Source organism: Balaenoptera acutorostrata, chromosome 18 (assembly GCF_949987535.1).
Source record: "Balaenoptera acutorostrata chromosome 18, mBalAcu1.1, whole genome shotgun sequence".
In the NCBI taxonomy this organism is placed as follows: domain Eukaryota; kingdom Metazoa; phylum Chordata; class Mammalia; order Artiodactyla; family Balaenopteridae; genus Balaenoptera; species Balaenoptera acutorostrata.
The window spans coordinates 11,650,348-11,673,471 of NC_080081.1; the positions used below are offsets into that span (position 1 = coordinate 11,650,348).

The following is a 23,124-nucleotide window of genomic DNA, read 5'->3' on the forward strand; positions in this document are numbered from 1 at the left end:
CTCTCTTTTCTTTCCCGAGTTGCTCGTTGCCTCTTTCTTTGGATTAGTGCATGCCAGGGATGATCATCCTTACCCCCTGGGGGTCACCCACAAGCCCTGGTTTAAGTACTTTTTTCCCTTGCTTGCCTGATTTTGGTCCAGCTCACATTTCTCTATGTTTAGGTGTTGCATATGTAAGTGTATAGATAGTTCAGGTTAGACAGGGATATTTTGAGACTCAGAGATGAGTTCCATAGAGTTTTATATAAAATAGTGAGCGCTGGGGATAGCTTTAAGCCCAGGGCCAAGAAGAGATGGTCATGGCTGGAGCTGCTGGCCTTCATTGCCAGACCATGGCTGGACCTCCAAGCAGGGCAGCTCTGGCAAAGCTTAAGGCTTAGAAGGGGACTGACCTAGCCAGGGGTGACCCAAGACATGACTGGAAGTTCCACCAGCCTCCATAGCCTCCTTTGTGTTTAAATAACCAAACAAGCATGAGGACTATGAAGTGTTTTCTTTCCTTTGAAGACAACTTGTTTCTCTTGTTTCTGATTCTTCCTGATAGCAAAACTGATACACTCTCATTGTAGAAAAGTTGGAAAGTATAAAAACATGTAGAGTAGGATGTATAAAGTTCTTTAGTCTTAAGAAGTTACTTTTATCATATAAGAGTGTTCCAATTGCTTATCTTTTTACCTTCTAGGCCAAACCAAAGCTGATTGAGCCACTCGACTATGAAAATGTCATCGTCCAGAAGAAGACACAGATCCTGAACGACTGTTTAAGGGAGATGCTGCTCTTCCCTTATGATGACTTTCAGGTAGGTAACTTCTAAGTGTCTGTAAATAGAGCCGTGTGGTATTATTTTTGCATATATATGTGTATATATGTGGGTGTATGTGTGTACACACGCAGATATGAAGATGTTACATATGTATGTGTATGCATATATATACGTGTATGTATATACATGCATATATGCAAATACATGCATACACATGTGCATAAACATACATATGTATATGACACAAATATTTTTTCAAGTGTGTATCTTTTATCTTGAATAGAAATGCTATACTCTGGGCTAATTCTGTAGACACTAGTGCCTCCTATGTCTTAGGAAATTTGTTTGAAGAGGTATTTAGGGGTTTTGCCAAGTACCTTAGAGTCTTAAGGATGGGATTTGCTCGGAAGCAGTGGAGGATTTTGCCATGCATCCTTTTAGGATGTCACTTTGGGAGACTGCCTTGAGAGAGGCCCTGAACTGTGTGTGGGCTCATAGAGAAGAGTTTGGGTGTTCTGACATCGAGGAATGTCCTAACATTTACCTCACTGATGCAGTGGCAGGTGCTGTTTCTGGGAGCTCAGTAGCTGCCAGCAGGGGACTCAGCACAGCTTCTGCTATGAACTGCTCTAGATTGTTGCTTGAAGCCTTTCAAACTATGGCCTGTGGCTGAGTGACCCACAAAAGCTTTGAGCCACTGAGGAGTGATAGAACCCCAGTACCGTTAGATGCCTGGCAACCTGGAGTCATCTCTGTCTTCTGGAGATTCCAGTTACTGCCCTTGATCTCCTGGGACTTAATCTTGGCACTTCCTTCTTCTCTACCTGATGCTGTTACCATCCAAGACCTGTCTTTTGTGAATTAAACTACCTTATTTTTTTTTTTTTAAAGCTTCCTTGATTCTTTGTTGTTTAATTTTAAAAACCAGTACATACTTGTAACAAACAAACAGGCACTATTGAAACACTTGACATTAAAAGCCTCCCCTACCACCTTCTTTTTAATCCCACTCCCCAGAACATAACCTGCTATATATACAGTTCTTTATGTACCGAATTGTCTTTAGAAATTTCCATGTTAATGACAATTGTTAAATTATATTCCTTGAAGTTTTCTTTTTCCCACCAAATTTAAAAGCTTCCAGTTTACAACAAAGGTGAGAATTTTCACAAATGTTCACTTTTTCTAACTTATTAGAGACACATGTGGGTAAAATGATTGCTCTTTGGTTCTTTCCTGAAAAATAAGGAATGCTGCGGAAACGAAATTGACTATTAGTGGGATGCTGCTGCCAAAGCACGTTCTGCTCAGAAATGGCTTCAGATCACACCCCCAAATACGATGCCTTGAAAACTTCATTACAAGAGTAGACTACCTAGCTAAGGGATGACTAAATGGAAACCTCAGAATGATGCCTTTTGTTAGCATCGTGTGTTAGCATGAGAAGTTAAATCAGATGATTACAAATTATACTCCATGTTGACGTATTTTTCCTGTAGTGTGCTCTGAGGAAGCTAAAGGTTATCTCAAGTTTCTCTGAGCATGAAGTATGTATTCTTCTTGGTATCAGTTAGAGTAACAAAGTTATTTCGAGTTTTGCAGCCTGGAATGCAAAATTGTATTTGCAAACCTGAGGTAAAATTGCTTAAGAAGCAAACAAACCACAGAAATAATATACAGTTAATTTAATTTCATCTTTTATCTCACAGACAGGGAACCTGGATGTTTAAGCATTTGTAGAAACAGATGATTGAAACTTTGAGAAAAACTCCTTTGTCCCTTTTGCCTATAACAACTTCTCTGGGGATACCAGACACAAATATTCTAGGAACGGCAAAGAACTCACTGACATTCTGCTGGCCAAGATTGAATGAACAGTGTTAAGTTCTGTTTGGGGGAAGTTTTTTCAAAGATTAAGGAGCTTGAATTTCAGCTTTCATCCCCATCACAGTAATTGTGATGGGGCACAATGAAGTTTGGATAGTTATTTTTTTCTAGGAGACTCCTGTATTCTAATCAAGTAAGGTTATATGCTTTCTTGCTAAATTGTCTTGATGATTTTAATAACTGTCTAGTTAATGGAATGAGCCAAATGTCTTAGTGATGTCACAGATTCCTTCTGTCTGTCCCTGCATTTTTAGGCAGAATGGGAGCAGAATTATTATTGTATTATTAGAGGCAGAGGGAACAAATTAGATCGGGGGAAAGTATTTTACTTCGTATGGAAAAATGGTACCAAGTTGGTTAGGAAATGGGTCAGATAGTGAGCAAAATGCATAGTGGGGTTGATTTGCAATCCTATACTTACTAGTTAAACAATATTAGTTACCTGTTAAGATAATAGAATTTGGTGTGAAGTCCTGTCAACTATATTCAAAATGATAATTTACGAAACTATAGGTGTGCATAGTGATGATACATTTGTACAGGTCGCAAGTAGACCCGTGTTGGTATTGGTCAGCCCCTAAGAACGTCTGAGTTCTCTGAAAATGAGCCTTATCGAGATAAGGTTTGTTGTTGGGTGTACTCGTCTAAGGTGGGAGAAGAGTGTTTAAGACAAAAAACCAGAGAGACAGAAAGTCAATGTGAATTTTAAAAAGACAAAAGGACAGTTCTCAGCTGTCAGAATATTTATGAAGTGAAGTTTTGTCTGCCAAGATGGGGGTAGGAATACCGTGGCTCATATAGACTATGCTTGTTTTTTTTCAGAATCAGACCCTGGCGCTTTGGGGTCATTCTGTCTCTGCCCTGGCTTTATGTTTCTCCTTCCCAGCAATATCATCTCTTCTTACCCATCCTTCTAGAACGTTCTCACCCTTTGAGGCCACTTCAAATCCCCTGTCTTCGGAAGTTGTTCAAATCCACAGTAATTTTTTCCCCATTCTCTTAGTTCCTCTAATACTTATTGTCTACATTGTGTACATGAATACCTAAGTGCGTTGTCTAGAGCTTTTCAGTAATGGCTTCTCATGCTTTTTGTGTTCAAGTGTCCCCACCCATGCTGTGGCCCTGAGGACAGGGTTGTGCTGGTGCCTCTGTCATCTCCCTCCCCACCCATCCACCTCCACATCCACATGACCTCTGCACGCTGGATGCCAGGCTTGGGTGCTTCTGGCTTCATATAAAATCTGTAAAGTTATTATGAACATTAATTAGTTAGTTTTCTTTGATTCATGAAGTGACTATGAATACCAGTGAGCACATGTGGAAATGCCAGTGACTAGATTTGTAAAACTTTTTGCTGAGCCAATGATTTGGTTTGGTGGAAAATTAGGTAATTTTTGAAATAAAAATAAAATGGAAGCGAAACAGAGTCATAAAAGGAGCACACTTTCTGGTGACTAATGGACCTTTATTGTTCTTAAAGTTTTGTGGCCTCTTCAAGTTTACTTGGCAAAACTCTGAGAACTTACTTTTCCGTGGGTAAATAATAGGTAAACTTTAACAGGCAATTAGACAGAGATGATAACCTTTAAGATTAAAATGTTTTAGATCAAGAAAGGTTAAGTTGAGGGACTTCCCTGGTGGTCCAGTGGTTAAGACTCTGCCCTTCCAATGCAGGGGGCATGGGTTTGATCCCTGGTTGGGGAACTGAGATCCCACATGCTGTGTGGTGAGGCCAAAAAAAAAGAAAAAAGAAAGGTAAGTTGGCTTATTGCTTAAGAAATGACAGATCTAAACATAACTGTAAGTAATGCCCAGGGCTCCTCCCTTTCCTGTCAGAGACGCAGAATTCGATGTGAGTCTGGCCATTGATTTCCAATCAAGGTTCTCCTCCTTCAGGTGGAAGCCTTTTACTGGATGATACTGTTGGTGGTGACATTCTTAACTGCTGGCATCAATCCACTGAATCTATAGCTGGCTTTTGAGCTCCTTGTATCCTGGCTTGTTGCACAGCTTACTAGTATTTGTGCAATTTTATAAAGTGATAGAATATGGAAAAGGTAGTAAACAGTAAAAAAGGATGTTGGGAGGCAATTTATGGATACCATTTATATTTCACAAACATTAGACTTTGGTGTCTGATATAAACTAACAAAGCATAGAGTTGGTATGAAAGAAATAAAGAGAGAATGTCATATTCCACTTCTGGGGATATACCCAAAAGAATTGAAAGCAGAGACTCAAAGAGATACTTGTACATCCATGTTCCTAATGGGATTATTCACAATAGCCAAAAGGAAGAAAAAATTCAAGTGTCCACCAATGGGCGAATGGATAAACAAATTGTGTATATGCACAATGGAATATTATTCAGCCTTAAAAAGGAAGGAAGTTCCGATACATGCTGCAACATGGATGAACTTTGAGGACATTACGCTAATTGAAATGAGTCAAAAAAGGACAAATATTGTACGATTCCGCTTGCATGAGATACCTAGAATAGTCAAATTTATCCAGACAGAAAGTCGAATGGTGGTTACCAGGAGATGGAGGAGGGGAGATGGAGAGTTAATTGTTTAATGGTTACAGATTTCAGTTTTGCAAGATGAAAAGAGTTCTGTGCATGGATGGTGGTGACAGCTGTACAGTAATGAGGATATTCTTAACGCTACTGAATTGTACTCTTAAAAATGGTTGAGATGTAAATTTTATGTTATAGACATTATACCACAATGAAGAAAAAAGAGCAGGATGTTACCGGATTTCTGTGCTGTAGAGACGTGAAATTGTTGTCTTCCTGCAAGTTGTGTGAGAAGTCAGGGCAAGGAGTGACTCTCAGGTGTTCTTCCTACTGACATTTCATGGTGTATCATCAATGTCAAATCTCTTTAGCAAGAGAATTTAAAAGATGGGAAAATTATTAGTAATTGGCAACTCTAGAAATTTTCACTTTTGGAAATGTTTAGATACAGGAGAATCCTAGAGTGTTCTCAGCATTGTATTGAAAAATGTGGTCAATCCATTTCCCTTTAAATAACATCCTGATTTTTATTTTTCTTCTGTTTCTTTTCCTCTTCTGCTTACATGAGACTGATAATGATCTACAAACCACTGACCTGAAAAGGAAACCAGGCCCCACTACTTACAAAGGGCCTGGAAGTCCCTCATCTCATTTCCCATCTGTCCTTTTGAAAAGAAAGAATTTTTTTTTCACAGTGTTTTGTCCTTGCTTTTTATTATATGCTGCCAAAAAATAATCTCAATACTTTGTTTTGGGCTTTTTATTGGAAAGCGTTCTTTTGATAAAGTTCCTCAAAATTTTTATTGGTCTGCATTCAGTGGCCAACAATGTCAGTTTCTGTGAACATTGTGGGTTTTGGGTTATTAGTTCATGTCTAGGATTGAACCTACCTGAAAAATCTGTATAAATAATGTTTCCAAATTGACGTTGTCCAGACCTTCAGGAGATGAGGATTTTAATTCCAGGTCAAGAATTCTGCCTTTTACAGAAAATAGTGACAGGTCATTTTTTTTTTTTTTTTTTATCAAGTATGTCTTAAAAAGAAAAGCTTATTTTTTGGAGAGCACTGATCAGCTGAGTTGAAGAGTGTATTTATTTAGCATATAGTTTAGAGTTATACTCTTTGTGCAAAGAGCTCAGACAGGGTTCCTGCTTTCGAATTGCTCAGAACTTAGGAGAGGAGATATTGAATTAATATTAATCATAAGAAGGAGAATGTGACCACTGTCATGACAAATTGAATCCCATGGGAATTTATTCTTGGAACATTAAGATAGTGGGACGTCCAGGTGCTGAGTCCTTAAAGTGGTTGGAAATGCAGAAGTCCAGCCTAAGAGAGAAGCCAGGGTTATCAGTCTGGGCTCACCCGTAGAAATGTGAGACAGCGGCCACAGGGGCCGAGAGCATGAGAGTGCCCTCAAGGGACTGAATCTTGGGGAACACCTTCACCTAGGAGGAAGCGGGGGTGGGAATCAGATACAGAAAGTGGGAAAAGGACCAGGAAACTGTGGGGCCCTGGAAGGGAGTGCGAGGAGTTTTGAAGAAGGCAGGCAAAAAGAGCGGACGGCCGTGCGCTCCTGCCACTGGCGTGGGAGAATGGTCCTCGGAGTTGACAGCTAGGGCATCGTTCCCTGTGATGGTCGTTTCTTGCCGGGGCTGAAGAAGTGAGTGCGTGGGGCACAGAGGTTAGCGTTAAATGGTAGCAGAGAGAAGGGATCATCGTAACTCAGGGCAGTAACAGGAGGTTTTATCAGGACTGAGAGAATGAGCTAGGAAGGGAAGTCCAGGAATGAGGAAGAGATTGAAGATGCAAGCTGTGGGGGTGCATTTTGAAGCAAGGCTCTTTAGGGGGCCCTGTGGGGATGGAATGAAGGGTCTTTGCAGGAAGAGTTCAGGAAGGAGAGAATTGGGTATTTGAGAAATTTAGAGGCAGATTGGGCTGAGGGAGCTAACGTCAGGTTGGCCCAGGTGAAGAGCAGCCTGGGGGCGAGTCAGGAGAGTTTGGAAAGCAGGCTGCGGGGCTTGGGGATGGGGAGGGTGTAACAGTAAGAGTCATCAGTCAGTACCCCCACTGCTGTAACCGTGGCCACCGCCCTCATCCCTTCTTACCTTGGTTAATCCTATCAGGTCTTCCAGATCCTATCCTTGCCCTTCTTCCTGTCTATCCTAACAGAGTAGCCAGAGTGATCTTTTAAAAAGTAAGTTTCAAGGTAGGTCCGATGACCTCACTCAGGGAAGTCTTACTGTGGCCGTGATCTTGTCCACCGCATCTCTCTGACCAGTCGCCTCCCCACTCTCTGCTGCAGCCAAACTGGCCTCCGTGGGGCTCCTCTGTCACTCCAGGCAGCCTCCTGCCCCAGGGCCTCTTCTCAGGCTGTTCCTCTTCCCGGAGAGTTCTTTATCCAGCTCTCACTCACCCACTGCAGGCCTTTCTCCAGTTCTTACTTCTCCGTGAGGCCCTTGCCCGCTGCCATGCCCTCCACCCTCTTGGCGTTCCAGGTCCTCTTTACCTTGCTTCGTTTTCTTTCTTCCTCACCATATCACTTACCTGCTTCTAAGATACTCACATGTTTATTGTTTATTCATGTGAACCCCGTGAGGGCGGGGATCTCAGTCGTATTCACTGATGTTTCCCGAGCACACAGGACACATGGCACAGAGTAGGAATTCAAGAAATACTCATTGAATGGAAGGAGTGAGTGAGAGAGAGAAAGAGAGAGTGAGAATGTTTGAATCACCAACCAAGAGCGGGCTCCTTCCACCTAAGATTTTGATGAAATCAGCCTTGCTGAGAATGTTAACAGCTTGAGAACAGAGAAGAGAAAACAAAGGATGGGGGTTAAGATGGCAAAGGGGTGGGCGTGTAGCTGCCGGACCCAAGAACGAGGAAGCTGAGTCCTCAGGACTCTCGGCTGCTGGGGAGCGTTCAGAGGTGGATGTTGGATGGGGAGGAGAAGACACGGGAGGACCCTGAGGATGAACAAGCAGAAGTGCCTGGTGTGAGGGAGTTGGAGGGATGGAAGGTGGCGCTGGGAGAAGGGGCGTTGCCGTGTTTGTGATCCCACAGGTGGAGTGTTGGGTAGGCAGCGTGGAGTGTGGGCGACTGTGGAGGGCCCACAGGAAAGGTGAACTGACATGTGTGAGCACTGAATAGTTGGGTAGAAATTCAGAAGATTAATAGATGTGAAAATGTTCAGCCCAACTACCAGGTCTAATGAATTTAAATGATATATAAAATCAAACTGAAATAAGAAGTAAGTTATGGGTATAGCTCCTCAAATGACTATTTTGAACATTTAATCTAAGCTCGACATGGATCTTTAGGCCCTCGGAAGGTATGTATTGTAACCTTTCTTGTTAGAAATGCAACAGGAAAAGAAGTGATTTAGGAACCTTGGTCATTATTATTATTACCTTGACTGTTGCGTTTGTTCCTTAATTTGTTAAAAGCTTTGTGTTCAGCTCACCCACTTTAAAGGAATATCAGCCTTGGAAGTATGCCAGTTCAGTGTTCGTTTGGTGAAGGGGAAAATTGCTTTTGAAAAACAGCTTCTATATCAGATTCTCAATCAGAAAGTACAGAAATATATTGAAGAACCATAATTAACTTTGATTTGTGCCATCCTTTCTGAATGAAGGTAGCAGCCTTGTAGGGTAGGAGGACAATCTGGCCATAACCAGCAAGGTTCAGCTGACGAGGCACCCAGGTGGGCACTCTGGTCTTCCTCACTGCCCACGGGTGTACCTCTGGGTCCCTATGCTCTGTACAAGCAGAGGAGGCCCATTCTTCAGTGGAGGGCGGCCCACGCCATGCTCCATGGGATGCAACTCTAGGGCACATGATTGACGTGCGTTCTTTGTTCTCCTAGGGAGCTGGGGCGTTCATACAGAACGCGGTGTGATGGTGCCCCAGCAGCTGGGCACCTCAGGGAGCTGCGGTGCCTTTTGTGAACACCATTAGAGTAAAAACTTGTCAGGTTGATTTCTATGTTTACTAGCACTTTAGACATTTTCTTCATTTTTCCTCAAGACAGCCCGGTGAGGGAAGTAGCTCTTCCCCACCCCCCCACCCCCCGCCCCCACCATACCGGCAACGTATGACTTGATTTTTGTTAGAAACACCATGCAGTGCTTAGGAAAACTTATGATCGAGTGGGGAGTTGAGATTACCTACATAAATAACTAGATGAAATAAAACACACACACACAAAATGTTACCTCCATAAGTGAATCTGAGATTTTATTCTCTTCTCAGGTAGAATAAAAGATATTGGATGAGTCTAGTAGTCCATTACTGTATGCATGTTTTCCCCATATCAGGTCACATTTTCTTTCCTTCCTCCCTCCCTCCCTTCTCTCTCACTCACTCTCTTTCTTTCTTTCTTTTTCAAATTTTCTTTGCTTTTTAAAAATAATGTGTTTGCTCACATTTTAAATAGGTCAGAGAGAACAGTAAAGGTTCTACAGTGAGTGGAATTGGGTAAGCACAGACCTTATGTGTAACCAGTGAGGGGTAGAAGGACACTTTTATCTATGTGATTCATGTATATGTCTTAGGTTATTAAACACTACTTACAGGCATTGATAGAGGAAGATTTGAGCCAAGATAGAATCTTAAGACAGTGCAAGCAGTGGAGATTTATTTATACCATATCTCTAGCATTCACTGAAAATCATTCTTTATTATAGTTATTTGTAACTGTAAGACTTTATTATTTTCTCCCCAAATAGAAAATAAAATCTCTATGAGAGTGGCAAACCATAGTTGTTGGTTTTTTATTATAAACCATAGTTTTTTGAAAATTCACCTTTGCATTTGTGATGTTCCTACAACAGTGCTTAATTCATGGTAAGCATTTAATATGTTTTGAGTAAATGGATGGATTTGAGATCTCGGCACCAGCTGCCTTTGAGGTCGTAAGAGCACAGCTCAAGATGGTGGATCAGGGGAGTAGAAGAGAGGGAGACATGTTTGCATGCAAAAACAAAACCCAAAAGTCCTTCAAGAAAAAGAAAACCTGGGTTTTGGCCTCAGAATCATCAGATGCCATTTAACATGTTACTAGGCACACACTCTGTGGTTCCTACAACCTGAACGGGTCCTGCTGTGTCCATACCTCTGGCTTTTCCTACCGGGGTTTCCCGGCAGAGCCTGGGCCCTGCCGAGTGTCCTGTGTGGGTTTGATGGACCTTGCATCAGCAGCACCCTTGAGTGTGTGCCTGAGATCCAGTGAGGACAAATTAAGGGAGTTCCGTGAAGTCCCCTGATGTCAGAAGTCCTCCAATCAGGACTTCCCCATCTGCTTAGTATTTTATCCGCAAAGCATAACCTCTGCTCCACTGTGTTAAGACAGGACATTGCCTGGCGTCCCAGGCTTTGAAGGGCTGCTCTGAGCAGACCGTCCTGGTGGTGCTGGTAAACGCGTAGAGGGGCTTGTGTGAAATTATCCTTGATGCACGAGCGAGGCCTTACGTGTGAATGAAGGCGTGTGCCTCCCTAAGGCAAGTCCTGAAAGGAACCTTCATTGGGATATTGGAAGTATATAAATAATGGACATGTTTTAACGTGAAGCATATTCACTATTCACTATGCTAGGTATTCGCACAAAGGTATGGTGTTTTTAACAACTAAAATTGCATTCTAAAGAAGACATAGAGAACCATACACAGACAACTAGAAAATGAAAGAAGCTACACTTGCCTACCCCTTCCTCAAGGCTCTGTTACCGAATAGAATGGTAGTTGTTCTACACACTAGGGCAGTGGCAAGACCTGAGATGTAGTCAGCTGGGTCTAGATTTTAGCCTCAGGTCTGTCTGTTACTAATCTGGGTATTTCAGTAAGCCATAAACCTTCCTAAAATTCACCTTTCCTTTTTTTTTTTTTTTTAAATGATGCTCCCATGTAAATTCACCTTTCTTAACCTGTAGTTCAGAGATAACATTTGCCCTAAAATTGGGGTTCTCATTAGATGTGTGAGAATCCAAAGAGATACCACCATTCAGGGAGGCTCTTTGTACACTCTGGCTGATGTCCGCCAGGTAGCAGGGAGGGAGCTGAGTGACCAGGATGCTTAGTGGAGTCTTCTTCCTCTCCTCTAGGTAATATTGTTTTTTTTTTTTTATTTTTTTTTAAGGATTTTCTTATTTATTTATTTATTTATTTATTTATTTTTGGCTGTGTTGGGTCTTCGGTTCGTGCGAGGGCTTTCTCCAGTTGCGGCAAGCGGGGGCCACTCTTCATCGCGGTGCGGGGACCGCTCTTCATCGCGGTGCGCGGGCCTTTCTCTATCGCGGCCCCTCCCGTCGCGGGGCACAGGCTCCAGACGCGCAGGCTCAGCAATTGTGGCTCACGGGCCCAGCTGCTCCGTGGCATGTGGGATCTTCCCAGACCAGGGCTCGAACCCGTGTCCCCTGCATTAGCAGGCAGATTCTCAACCACTGCGCCACCAGGGAAGCCCGGTAATATTGTTTTATTTTTGAGGATGGCAATTTTTAGTTGCAAAGTCATATGATGTGGAGCAGTCTGAGGCCCTTACTCACGGGGAAGCTGGACCTGCCACGTGTCCACTCAAGTGGCTGCAAGGCCTCTCCTGGTTTTCTGGATAGCCACCCCCGTCCTCACCTTTGCAGTGATATTTAAGAAGTGATTAGAGGGACTTCCCTGGTGGCGCAGTGGTTAAGAATCCGCCTACCAATGCAGGGGACACGGGTTCGAGCCCTGGTCCGGGAAGATCCCACATGCCGTGGAGCAACTAAGCCCGTGTGCCACAACTACTGAGCCTGTGCTCTAGAGCCCGCGAGCCACAACTACTGAGCCCACGTGCCACAACTACTGAAGCCCGCGCACCTAGAGCCCGTGCTCCGCGACAAGAGAAGCCACCGCAACGAGAAGCCTGTGCACTGTGACGAAGAGTAGCCCCCGCTCGCCACAACTAGAGAAAGTCCGCACGCAGCAACGAAGACCCAATGCAGCCAAAAATAAATAAATTTATTTAAAAAAAAAAAGAAACCAGCTTCTCTGTAATACCAAACACCTCCCCCCCCCATTGATGAGTCTGGTCATTAAGGGTTTTGAACATTTAACTTATTTAGTTATAATTTACTGCATTTGACCAAGCTGTTATGTAATACATAATTTGGGGGGTTTTCAAGGTAGCAGAATGAAATTTTTATGACTGTCAAAGGTCTACTGACATTTATGAATGTACATATATGACACTTTAGGAAACAGGACACTGTGCAGTGACAGAGCTACCTGATGTCTCACCAGTTGCTAAGACTCTGTCTCATTCGGAGCTCCAGGTGATTCCATTTAAAAACCCCGACTGCCCATTCATTCAGACATTCATGTTAGGCCAGATGTTATGTAAGGGTGCTGGAGAAGCAAAGATGACTAGCACAGTCTGAGGTTCTTGAGTCTGGTAGGCGATGCAGCAGGTTTCTGAGTAATTTCCGCAGAACTGCGCGTGTGCCGTGTGCTGCAGGAGGTGGGAGTGAGCAGCCCCACAGCCAGGCACAGGGGCTGCTACGTTAGGGAGTCAGAAGTAGCCCGTGCGCTGGAGGGTCAGAGACAGGCAGGAGAGGAGTCCAGAAAAGTCAGTACCGCGGGTCACCAAAGGTCAGGTCATGCTGAGGAGTCTGGACTTTATTCTCATGGCAGTGGTGGTGGGGGTCCTTGAAAGAATTTAAGCTGAGGCATGACGCTGTTGATAAGAGTTTCAGAAAGATGACTGGCAGCTGTGCAGAGGGCTGGTTGAGGGAAGGCAGACATCCCCGTCAGGGAGGGTGGCACACTGAGGTTCACACAAGAGCCCCATAAATCAGTGCGTTGTCATGGGGATGTACAGCAAGGCAAGTCCTTGACGTCACAGGGTGATGCTGTTGAGGGAAGAGAGAGAGACAGTTAAAGATGGAAACCTGGGCACCCGGCAGGGGCTAGTGAAGAGCTGTCAGAGAGAGGCAGAGAGGTGTCCGTTTCTCTGCCCGTATTAGGCTCCGTCCTTGTAATGTTTTAGTTTCTTCGGAATTGTTTTTTATTAAATCCCTCCAGAAACCTAAGTGGACATCTTTCTCTGGACCCTTGTCTTGTCCCATGCCTTGTTTGTTTTCTTGATTATTAGTGTATTAAACATTGAGAATCCTCAGGAAACCGCTTCCCTGGAAATGGACTTGTTTGATCTTCATGGAACACTGTGGGTCTGATCTCTGCAGTGAGATGTGGGGAACGCCCTGTGTGGATTTCAGTTTCCAGCCTAGCTTGGAACTGAATCCTCTCAAAAGCGAGTCATCTGCTCTGAAACAAATGCATCTGCCAGATATTTGGAAAGGTTCCATTACTGCTGTGCTCAGTAAGTTGCAGCAAAGTTCCCAGCCTTGTCTAAAGTGAGGTTTAATACTGCGTGGGATACAAAACGTTTAACGTACAGACATGCATCCAAGGAGGCATATCCAGCAGATTCAGAGGGACCTAGAGACAGAGGAACGAGGTGTTGAGAGCCGTCTGTCTAGACGGGAGCAGTTGAAAATCCACTTGGCGCAGCTGAGCATGATAAAAATTCAACCCAGGGCTTACTCTTCAGCGAGGGAGATGGGCCATGCCCGAGGGATGCCCGCCTAAGAGCTCAGTCTTTTTTTTTCTTTTTTTAATATACACTTTTTTATATTTATTTATTTATTTATTTATTTATTTATTTATTTATTTATTTATGGCTGTGTTGGGTCTTCGTTTCTGTGCAAGGGCTTTCTCTAGTTGTGGCAAGCGGGGGACACTCTTCATCGCGGTGCGCGGGCCTCTCACTATCGCGGCCTCTCTTGTTGCGGAGCACAGGCTCCAGACGCACAGGCTCAGTAATTGTGGCTCACGGGCCTAGTTGCTCCGCGGCATGTGGGATCTTCCCAGACCAGGGCTCAAACCCGTGTCCCCTGCATTGGCAGGCAGATTCTCAACCACTGCGCCACCAGGGAAGCCCTGAGAGCTCAGTCTTACCCAGACCGCCTGGGCTTTGATTTCTGCCACATCCACTTGCCTCCCTTCACTGTGCCTTGGCCCCTCCTACCCTCACTTCCCAGGCCTCAAGGCCCATCTTAGAGGTAAGATGGCAGGAGCCTAGGAATCCCTTCTCTCTCTCTGTTCTGCAGCCACACCTACTGACCGATTACTGAGGAGAACCCTCTTCACCTCTTCTGTGTCTCCGCTGGTGCACTTTGGCCTCGCCTTCCTTCGCAGTTGTTCTGCTTAGGACACCCGAGGAGCAGCCATCTCTGAGCTCGCACTCCCTCCTGGGCTGCCCGTGATGTTTGTTTTCTGTCTGAGAACGGACACTCCCTGCCCTGTGCTCCTTAGAACAGGAGAGATGGGGAGAGTCCTTGTAGGTCCGCACGGCTGGCTCAGGTTACAGCCCACCCACTTCTCTGGGATAGTGTCTCCAGCTCATTGTTCCTGTGTCCCAGGGGAAGGGTGGGCCTTTTGTTTCAATGTCTGAATTGTAAGTCCTATAAAATATGATATTTTAGACACCCAGTAGATATGCATACTTCCCACCAGGAATTAAGAGGGTTGTTTTGTTATAGTTTAATGCCCATTGTAAAGTGATTAATAAAAAAAATCTGGTGCCTTATGAGTTGAGAGGATTAGAAAAATAAAGAAACGATGACACAAAAGAACATCTTCGTTAATACTAACACCTGTATTTAAGTCTACACAGTGAATCTTCCCTCCTTTTAATCCAATTCCTTTCATAAAAACACATTAAAACAATTCCTTTCATTAAAAAAGTAAGTGGGGTAATATGACTATAAATCAAAAAAGATACAGAGTATTCATCTTTTTTCTGGATGTCTTTTAAGTTTTTAGTTTCTCACAAAGCAATTCGTAGCACGCAGATAATAAACCACTTGTGTGAGAGAGAGAGACTTAGAATTCCATGGAACTATGGAGTTTTTAAACCACTAGAGATCCTAGAAAATTCTGGATGTGGAAAGTTAAAACTTTCCTCCAAGATTACACAGCTAATTGGAGGCAGAGCTCAGATGAGAACTCAGGTTTCCTGGCCCTCAAGTCCAACCTCTTTCCAAGATCACTTCTCAGATTCTTCCATAGGAAGTTTAATTAAATTATGTGCTTCACATTGCTTGTGGTTTGAAACATGAGCTTCTTGGTATCCCAGCTTCAGTGGGGTCAAGGTAGCGCGTTAGCCAGCACCCTACGGAGGAAAGCCAGAGCCCTGGCCAGGTTGGGGGCAGGAAATTCATTAGTAAGAGGGATTCCAAGTTAAAGCTAAAGAAACAGGGCCACAGCAGGCCATCAGGGAAGAGCAGTGAGTGGTGAAGAAGAGGGGCAGGAAATGCCCGGAAGCCCCCGGGGTTGTGCCCAGGTGAAGAAATGTGGTACCTCTGTATGTTCCCTTTAGGGACCCTGCTTCCCTGGGCTGAGCATCCCACATTCCTGACTACGGCTCATAGCCAATAAAGTGACCCCAGTTTTTGGAGGGAATCATTTTAACCAAGAGGAAAAAAAAAGTTTTTAAAATAAAAAAGGCTGTATTTGAAATTTGTCATCCTAACTAGGCTTGGAGAAAGTCGTAAATTGTACCCTTTATATTTGGATCTGGGGGCACCTCTGCATTTCATCAGTTCATTCCATTAAAAAAAAAAAGTCCCATAAAGATTGGCCTAGGCTCTCAGGTGTCCATGCATCATTATATAAGTCCTTTAGAAGAGGACTTCACCTTTTTCGCCTCCTTTTGCAGTCCTAAGTTACCTTTTCAATTAGTCCTAAAATTTTGTGGAAGGCCTCATAAGACTCATGCCCATACTTGGCCAAGGTAATTAAGGATTTCTGTGCATCAAGCACTGCCAGTGTTTAACCTAAGAAACAACATTGACTGAAAATAATTGAATCTATTACAGTTGCTAGAAGAAGGCTTCTATTTTTAAATTGTATTTTGTACTGTGAGATTTATATCCCAAAGGATGTTTGAGATGCTAGCTATGTTTAGATTTAATTTTCAGATCTTAATCACGCTTCACAGTGTGCACTGCTTTTTTCCCCCTACCCCTTGCAGATGTACAGCTTTTTTAGTAGAATGGAAGTAATTTATTTCCAAACAAAGGGATGGGACTGATGTTCTTTGAATGTCCGCCTTGATGATGATTTATATAAGGTGGACACAGACCCATCTTTTAGCAGGAATATGATTTTAGTTAATAGGAAAGTAGGAAAGAATATCACAACCATGAAAAAGAAAATTAAGCTCATATTTGAGAAAAGCTTTAGTGTTCATTGAGTATAAATCTGCAGGTATTGATTTGGACATTGTTATAAGCCAGATAAATAAAGCTACAGAAATGTAATGTGAATCGATTTGACATACAGTAGACTATTACCTGAATGTGACTTTTAATACATAAAATATATGGAGAAGTTAAACAAACCAGAATACCATTTAATAATGTGCATTGAGAACTAGAATTAATAAGCAGATCAGAATACATTCATTGGCTGTGTGTTCTCTGATTAGGAAGAGCTGAAATGGGAATTATAATAAACAAGTGGGTTGGTGAGGCTAAACTCAAAGCAGGGGGAACAAGAGGAAAGACCTTGGCAACTGGTGACATCAAACAGTGACTCCTCATTGGAGCCAAGTCCAGGAGTCCCCCAGTGGGTCACAGCCTGATGGATCCCAGCCTTTCCTATTAAATGGTGACAAAGACATTGACAGAATTGCTTTGGTCATACAAGCCCTGTTCTTTCTGTTGGCTCATTCTTTCCCTAGTTAAAACCATTGACTAGGCTATAGGTTGGTGCGGTTTTAGAGGTGTTTAATTCAAGCTTAATTAGAGTTTTAGGCAGTTTTTTCTTTGGCGTATATTTTTTTAATTCTAGGACTTGATGGGTTTGCTTTTTATGTGTATGCAAAAAGCTAATCTCATCTATTATGACTTGATTTTGTTATTTTAACTTTCTAAGGGTAGGCTTATCTTCACATTTCTCTTCCTTTTTGTACTAAACACAACTTGTACTCATCCTATACAGTGTAGCTTAAGCATCTTTGCCTCAGTGCACGTGAAGAAATAGTGCACAAGAATAGTCCTATTTCTTGACCTGAGCCATTTCATGAACATTTTAAAAGTATGATAATTAGTTTCAAAAAATCTTGATAGACCCAAATAAATCAAGATAAGGACGCAGTAAGTGGAGGTATAGAATGTGTCCTTCTTTGAATTATACATAATTTCTTAATTCCCCTTTACTGGTATACCTGATTCTTAACAGTTTTGACAATCTCTTACAATCAGTGTTTTACTTTGAAGCTTTTTGAGTAGATTATGCCTCCAGTGCCTACTGTCATTCATCTCTATGGCATTTCATGGAACCAGGTGTGTAATAAGGGTCACCATTTGTGACTTTCAGAAAGAAGCCAAGAGCCAGGGTGTTGAAAGCCCTCGTGGAGGAGGCTGAATGAATTAATAATTCACCTGTGAAGGACTTTGGTAGAGAACAGAGTTCCTTTCTTCTCTTCCTTTAGAATAAGGAAGCCTTATTCTAAAAGTAGGATTTAAGATTGCTTTCAAAGATGGACACAGTGCAAGCAAAGAGTAAAGACAGGTGAAGCAGACACAACAGGGAGACAATACGGGCAGGAAATAAGATTATTAAAAAATGTTTGCCCTGGAGTTCTTCCCCTGTGCTGGAGGAGGAGGGACCACAGATCTGACCCCAAATTTCCTCCAGTCTTAGGAAGAAGAAAAACAGATGGGATAGATGCTGGGAGATCCCAGCTTAGTAATTAGCCTTAGGAACCAATGGGATAGATTCTGTCAACAAGCTGGTTTCTTGTGTGCTGTCTTTATAACTATGATCTGTTAATAGTATCCAAGGATTACAGTCCATGGGAGAAAAAATCTAGAACATTTCCTTCCTGAAGCCCAAGGCCTAGTTAACTCGAATTGACACTACAGTCCCTACACTACAGTGTTAATTAGGGTAGATGTGTTGCTGCCTAAAGTCATGAGACATTTTATTATTTAGAATAAGCATTTAAGCCTCATGAAACAGGAGCAGTTCTCAGTGATAGGAGGGAAGGTAGTGTTCACAGTCATAGATTCAGTCAACAAATATTAAGGACCTGCTACGGGTCCCACTGGGGATGTGGCAGTGAATAAGAACAGTTGTAAAAGGCAGTTAAGAGATGGATGTACAACAGTGTGAATGTACTTAATGCCCCTGAACTGTACACTTAAAAATGGTTCAAATGGTGAATGTTACGTCTGTTTTACCACAGTTTTAAAACTGCCGCAATCCAGGCAAGTAAGAGGCAACGTAGTGGGACCAGATCAAGCACGTGGGGTGGGGGGAGTGTTAGGGTCTCTGAAAGGGGCCTCTTTCCTGCCTGGAGGGGTCCTTGGGCCCGTGATCCAGAAGGACTTGGGAGCCACTGCCCCCACCTTTTGAAGTTTAAGGAGCCAGCTGGAGTCTGGGGTCCACGGGGTGCGACTGCAGAGGAAGGGGAAGGGCCCCACTGCCCTGGGAGGCTGGCGCCTTTCCATCTTCACTTAACCGAGTCGTGTCCTGGTGCTTCCTTCACAGACGGCCATCCTGAGACGACAGGGGCGGTACGTGTGCTCCACCATCCCTGCCAACGCACAGCAGGAAGCTCAGAGCTTGTTTGTTACAGAGGTAATGTATTTCTTCTGTGCCTCCTCCCCTTTTAAACATTTCAGTGGTATTTTTAAGAAAGTGTCAAAGAGGTGATTACATTTTTATGACGGAAGTTAGAATAGAAAAATAATATGAAGTTTTCAGAGTCTGAAACTTGGACAGAAATGTCAACAGGGGTCAATTTGATGACAAAACATGAATTCTGCAAAACTTATCTCATAGCCTTAGAATAAGGAGTAACTTGTGAATGAACTCACTGGACACCGAGCAGACTTTGATACCGTTTTTAGTGGAGACTCAGCACATGCATTTATGTATTCATTGACTTCATTTATATGTTTATACTTGTAATTTATTATCAAGATTAGTGCAATATTCATGAAGTACCAGGTAACAATGAGCAGAGCCTAACTATCTCTGATCAATATATGATGATTATTACTTTTGTTTGAACATACAGAAAATGACTCTTTTGTTAAGGAGGAAAGAAAAATCATTGCTTTGAGATTGCTTGCTTTTTCTGTCTTGAGGTGTTTGTTTCTTCCCCCAGATGCCTTTAAATAGGATGAACGAGTTAGGTGTTTTAATTTTGTTTCTTGAAGTGCTCCTTCATTTAAAAAATAGTGTATTTTTATCCCCATTTTTCTAGTTGATATTTAGGAGCTAAATACGCCCATCAATAAATTTGCCCACTACAAGGAAGCTATGCTGTTCTAAGCGAAGGCCCATTACAATAACAACATTTAGTTTCACTGAGATTTTTGAAAACTTGAATGTATAGTTAAAATTTTTGAAGTGTGTTCTCTTATCATTCTGAAAAGGTAACTTCTTGTCTTACCTCCTTTGCCACTCTATTCGTAATATGAATGCAAGACAAACGCAGCCAAATATGTTTACAGAGTCTCAAATGTTTATTTTAAAGCAGGACATTAGGCGAACTGTCCTGCAGCCTGTTTTTGTAAAGAAAGGTACATTGCGGCACAGCTGCACCCATTTGCTGTCTCCCATATGCCTGTGACTACTTCACATTACAGCTCAGACACCAATGGCTGCAATGGAGACAGTGTGTCCCGCAAAGCTGAAAATATTTGCTATCTGGCCTTTTGCAGAAAAAAATGTGTTGATCCTTGTTTTAAGGCATATAGTAAAAGTGTTAATTACTAATTCAGTTCTCCCAATTTCTTTAAAAAAATATTATGTTTGAGGGACAACTCTCCATTAAGTTCTTTCATCACTGCAGGTTGGGCAATAGCGACTTCACCCTGTGGGGCAGGAGCCAGCATAGCTACGCCCTCTTGGGCCCCTTCCACCAGGGTGGAGTGCAACAGCGCTTCCGCCCTGTACTCGTGTCCACAGGAGGATGACCTAATGCCTTTAAACAAAACAAAAAAAAAAACTTCAAAAACCTTCCAGTATAACTTCAAAATATTATTGAATTTCACAAGTTTGAAAGGTCAGTCATGAAATCAGCCCAGTCAGATCCCTGTCTCTTTAGAGATGCAGTTCTCTGGATACTGATTTCTGATTGAACCCCTTGTCTCCTAGACTTTCTACACCTCCAGAGGGGTGCGGGTTGCTTGCCTTGTTCTGTGCGCCTGCCTTGGAATTCAGCCTATGCCTGCCGTGTGGGTGGTCAACAATGGCTTATTAAATGAGTGACGCTGGTTACTTAACCTGGTTAACTGTGTTTTTTGCAGTTCCTTATAATTTAAAATATTTAAACATTGTAATGATCTTTCTTACCCATTTTCCCTAAGATATTAAAAATCTGGGCACTCAGGTGTTCTGTTCATAAATGCACTGATTATGTACAAGTGTATACTTATTTATTTATTTTTAATTGGGCAGGTACATTTTATACTTCGGAATAGGTTTAATGTTCTACAAGAGACTTTGGTGGTATGACTTTAGTTGAAGGGCTTGGTGAAAAACCAGAACAAAGATAATAGGAGCATGTCCACAAGACTGTGTCATACATAGTCTGCCCTGACTTGGCTGTGCTAATGGACCCAGGGATAGGATGGGAAAACCCAAACCTACAGATAATTCTGAAGTCATACTGGTTTTGGAATGTGATTTTGAGAGTGGATGTCTGATGTTCTAAATGTGAAAATGCTTTGAAATTTAAAAAAAAAAAGCATTTATAAGAATAAAATGGTATTTAAAAACATTTGTAACTACATAGCAAAGAAATTGAAAAGTTGTTCAGCTCCCACATCTGACTTTGTTTTTAACTCTTCTCTGCTCTTTATTCCACCTCAGAATGATAATATAAAAAACTTACTCTACCTTCCGTTCACAACCTTGCCAATAGAGTGCTTAGTGTAGAGCCTGGCATGAGAGGCATTAGCTGTAGTTACTTTCATGACCTTGGGGTTTTGCTTCAGAAAGCCTTCGGGCATGAAGTATGAAATAGATAAAAAGGTTCACAGTATAAACAATGAAGTGAAGTAAACAGAATAGAGACTTTGTTCATGATGTTACAGCCAGAGTCAAGTCAACTAGGTACGACTAATACATTTAACTACCTATGTTTTCACTTTATTCATTCATTTTTTGCCACACTGACATCTATATATGTGTAGTCAAGAGCTGTCCATACGGAAAAGCAAGTTCGCTGATGGTAAATAAATCAAATGCTTCACCTGTTGATTTTGACTCATTCATATTTGAAGATCTGGTGGAGGAGACTTTATAATCTTAAGACTCTACATACTACTCAGTGGATCCTCCTGGACAGATGAATGAAAGACACCGTGCTGGTTGGTCGAGCTTGTCAGATAGCGAGGTAGTTTAATGCAGTCCATGTAGGTTGGTGTCACTGTGGAATCCGGGCAATGGACTGCTCCATACTTTGTACATTTGTACACATGCACGCACACATGTACACGTGAAGAGGTCATGGTGCCACTGTGAGTTGGAATCTAAATCTTTCTTCCTAATTACCTCACACTGTCCCTTATAAATAAAATGAAAATCTGAGGGCAAATGTATGTAATATTGACTAATGAGCAAGTTTTAATATTAGTAAATACTATGAAAGTATCTTTAGGTTCACACTTTCCATTTACTTTCATGTTCTTCTAGAAGCCCACGTGACTTCTTAGGAACCAAGTGGTTTTAAGTCAGAAACAGCACATTGTTATGTAAATGCAGCAAGAGGAGGTGAGGTTTGTCTCCTTGTAACATCTGCTCTTGGATCTTGAATGACGATGACTTAAATGACCCCTCTCCCAAGTGTAACGTTTCAGTGGTTCTTAAGCTTCATAGGAACCTCTACTGGTGGCATTTCAGGCATGAGAGGGTTGAGGGGAAAGAATTTTTTTGATGTTGGTGTGGGTGTGCATTCATAAATTTTCCCAAATGTTCTCCAAAAGTCATCACATGTCTTTTTTCTTTTTCTCTTATGCTTTTTTTTTTATGCTCCCCTCTCCCCCCCAAAATAGTGCATCAAAACCTATAACTCTGACTGGCATCTTGTGAACTACAAATATGAAGATTACTCAGGAGAGTTTCGACAGCTTCCAAAGTGAGTAAATGATCAGACCACACAAGATGGGGTTATACACACAGGGAAAGTTCTTTGTACTTGAAATGCCTAGGGAGATGTGTAACTTCACATGCAATCAGAGTGATTAGAGAAAATATTTCTAGATGGTTTGTGTGTATATGGGTTAGCTATTGTTTACAGGGTATTTGTTAATAGTCCTCAAACCTAGTACTCTGGGAATTGGTAGATGGTAATAACACATGGATGGTTTAATTATGTTCAGTGATTCTGCTCAGGGTACCACTGATAAAACAAAAACAGGTGAGATTTTTTTCAGTGAGAAACAGAAAACAAAATGTAAGTGTATTGAAATATGCTGAGGTGTGTTTTATCTTAAAAAGAATATTTTGAAAAGACATGAAAAGCATTTTATATTGAACGAATTTTATATTTAAAAAATGTACATCAAAGAACAAGCATTTTCCCAAATTTCTTTACCTCCTTTAAAGTATTAACTCATTCTAAAATATACCAACAGCAAGTGTGTTTAGATTGATGAGCAGTAGTTAAAGTAAACCAAGTATAGATAGGTCTTGCCTTGAGAAGGGTATCTGTTATAAAATGGTATATCCTGAAATAACACAGTTGGCAGATTTTAGTTTATTATGAAAATTAAAAGCAAATAATGATGGATTATGTTTCAAAAGTAACCGTTGCCAATGAAAATTTTAATTGAGACCCTATTAATAAATTTTTCTTAGGATTTGTTGCATTTGTGAGTTTGAACTGTTTATACTATTCTCA

The 23,124-nt window shown here is 42.0% G+C and overlaps 1 protein-coding gene across 17 annotated transcripts in view; it reads left to right on the top strand.

The window, feature by feature from the left end:
- DOCK9 (dedicator of cytokinesis 9) overlaps nucleotides 1-23,124 on the top strand; it is a 283,640-nt gene that overhangs the window by 129,348 nt on the left and 131,168 nt on the right. For all 17 annotated transcript variants that reach the window (XM_057532615.1, XM_057532614.1, XM_057532619.1 and 14 more), the window contains exons 2-4: nucleotides 683-799; nucleotides 18,759-18,848; nucleotides 22,277-22,359. In XM_057532615.1, the coding sequence (XP_057388598.1) occupies nucleotides 683-799; nucleotides 18,759-18,848; nucleotides 22,277-22,359 (290 nt within the window). The remainder of the gene's footprint in view (nucleotides 1-682; nucleotides 800-18,758; nucleotides 18,849-22,276; nucleotides 22,360-23,124) is intronic.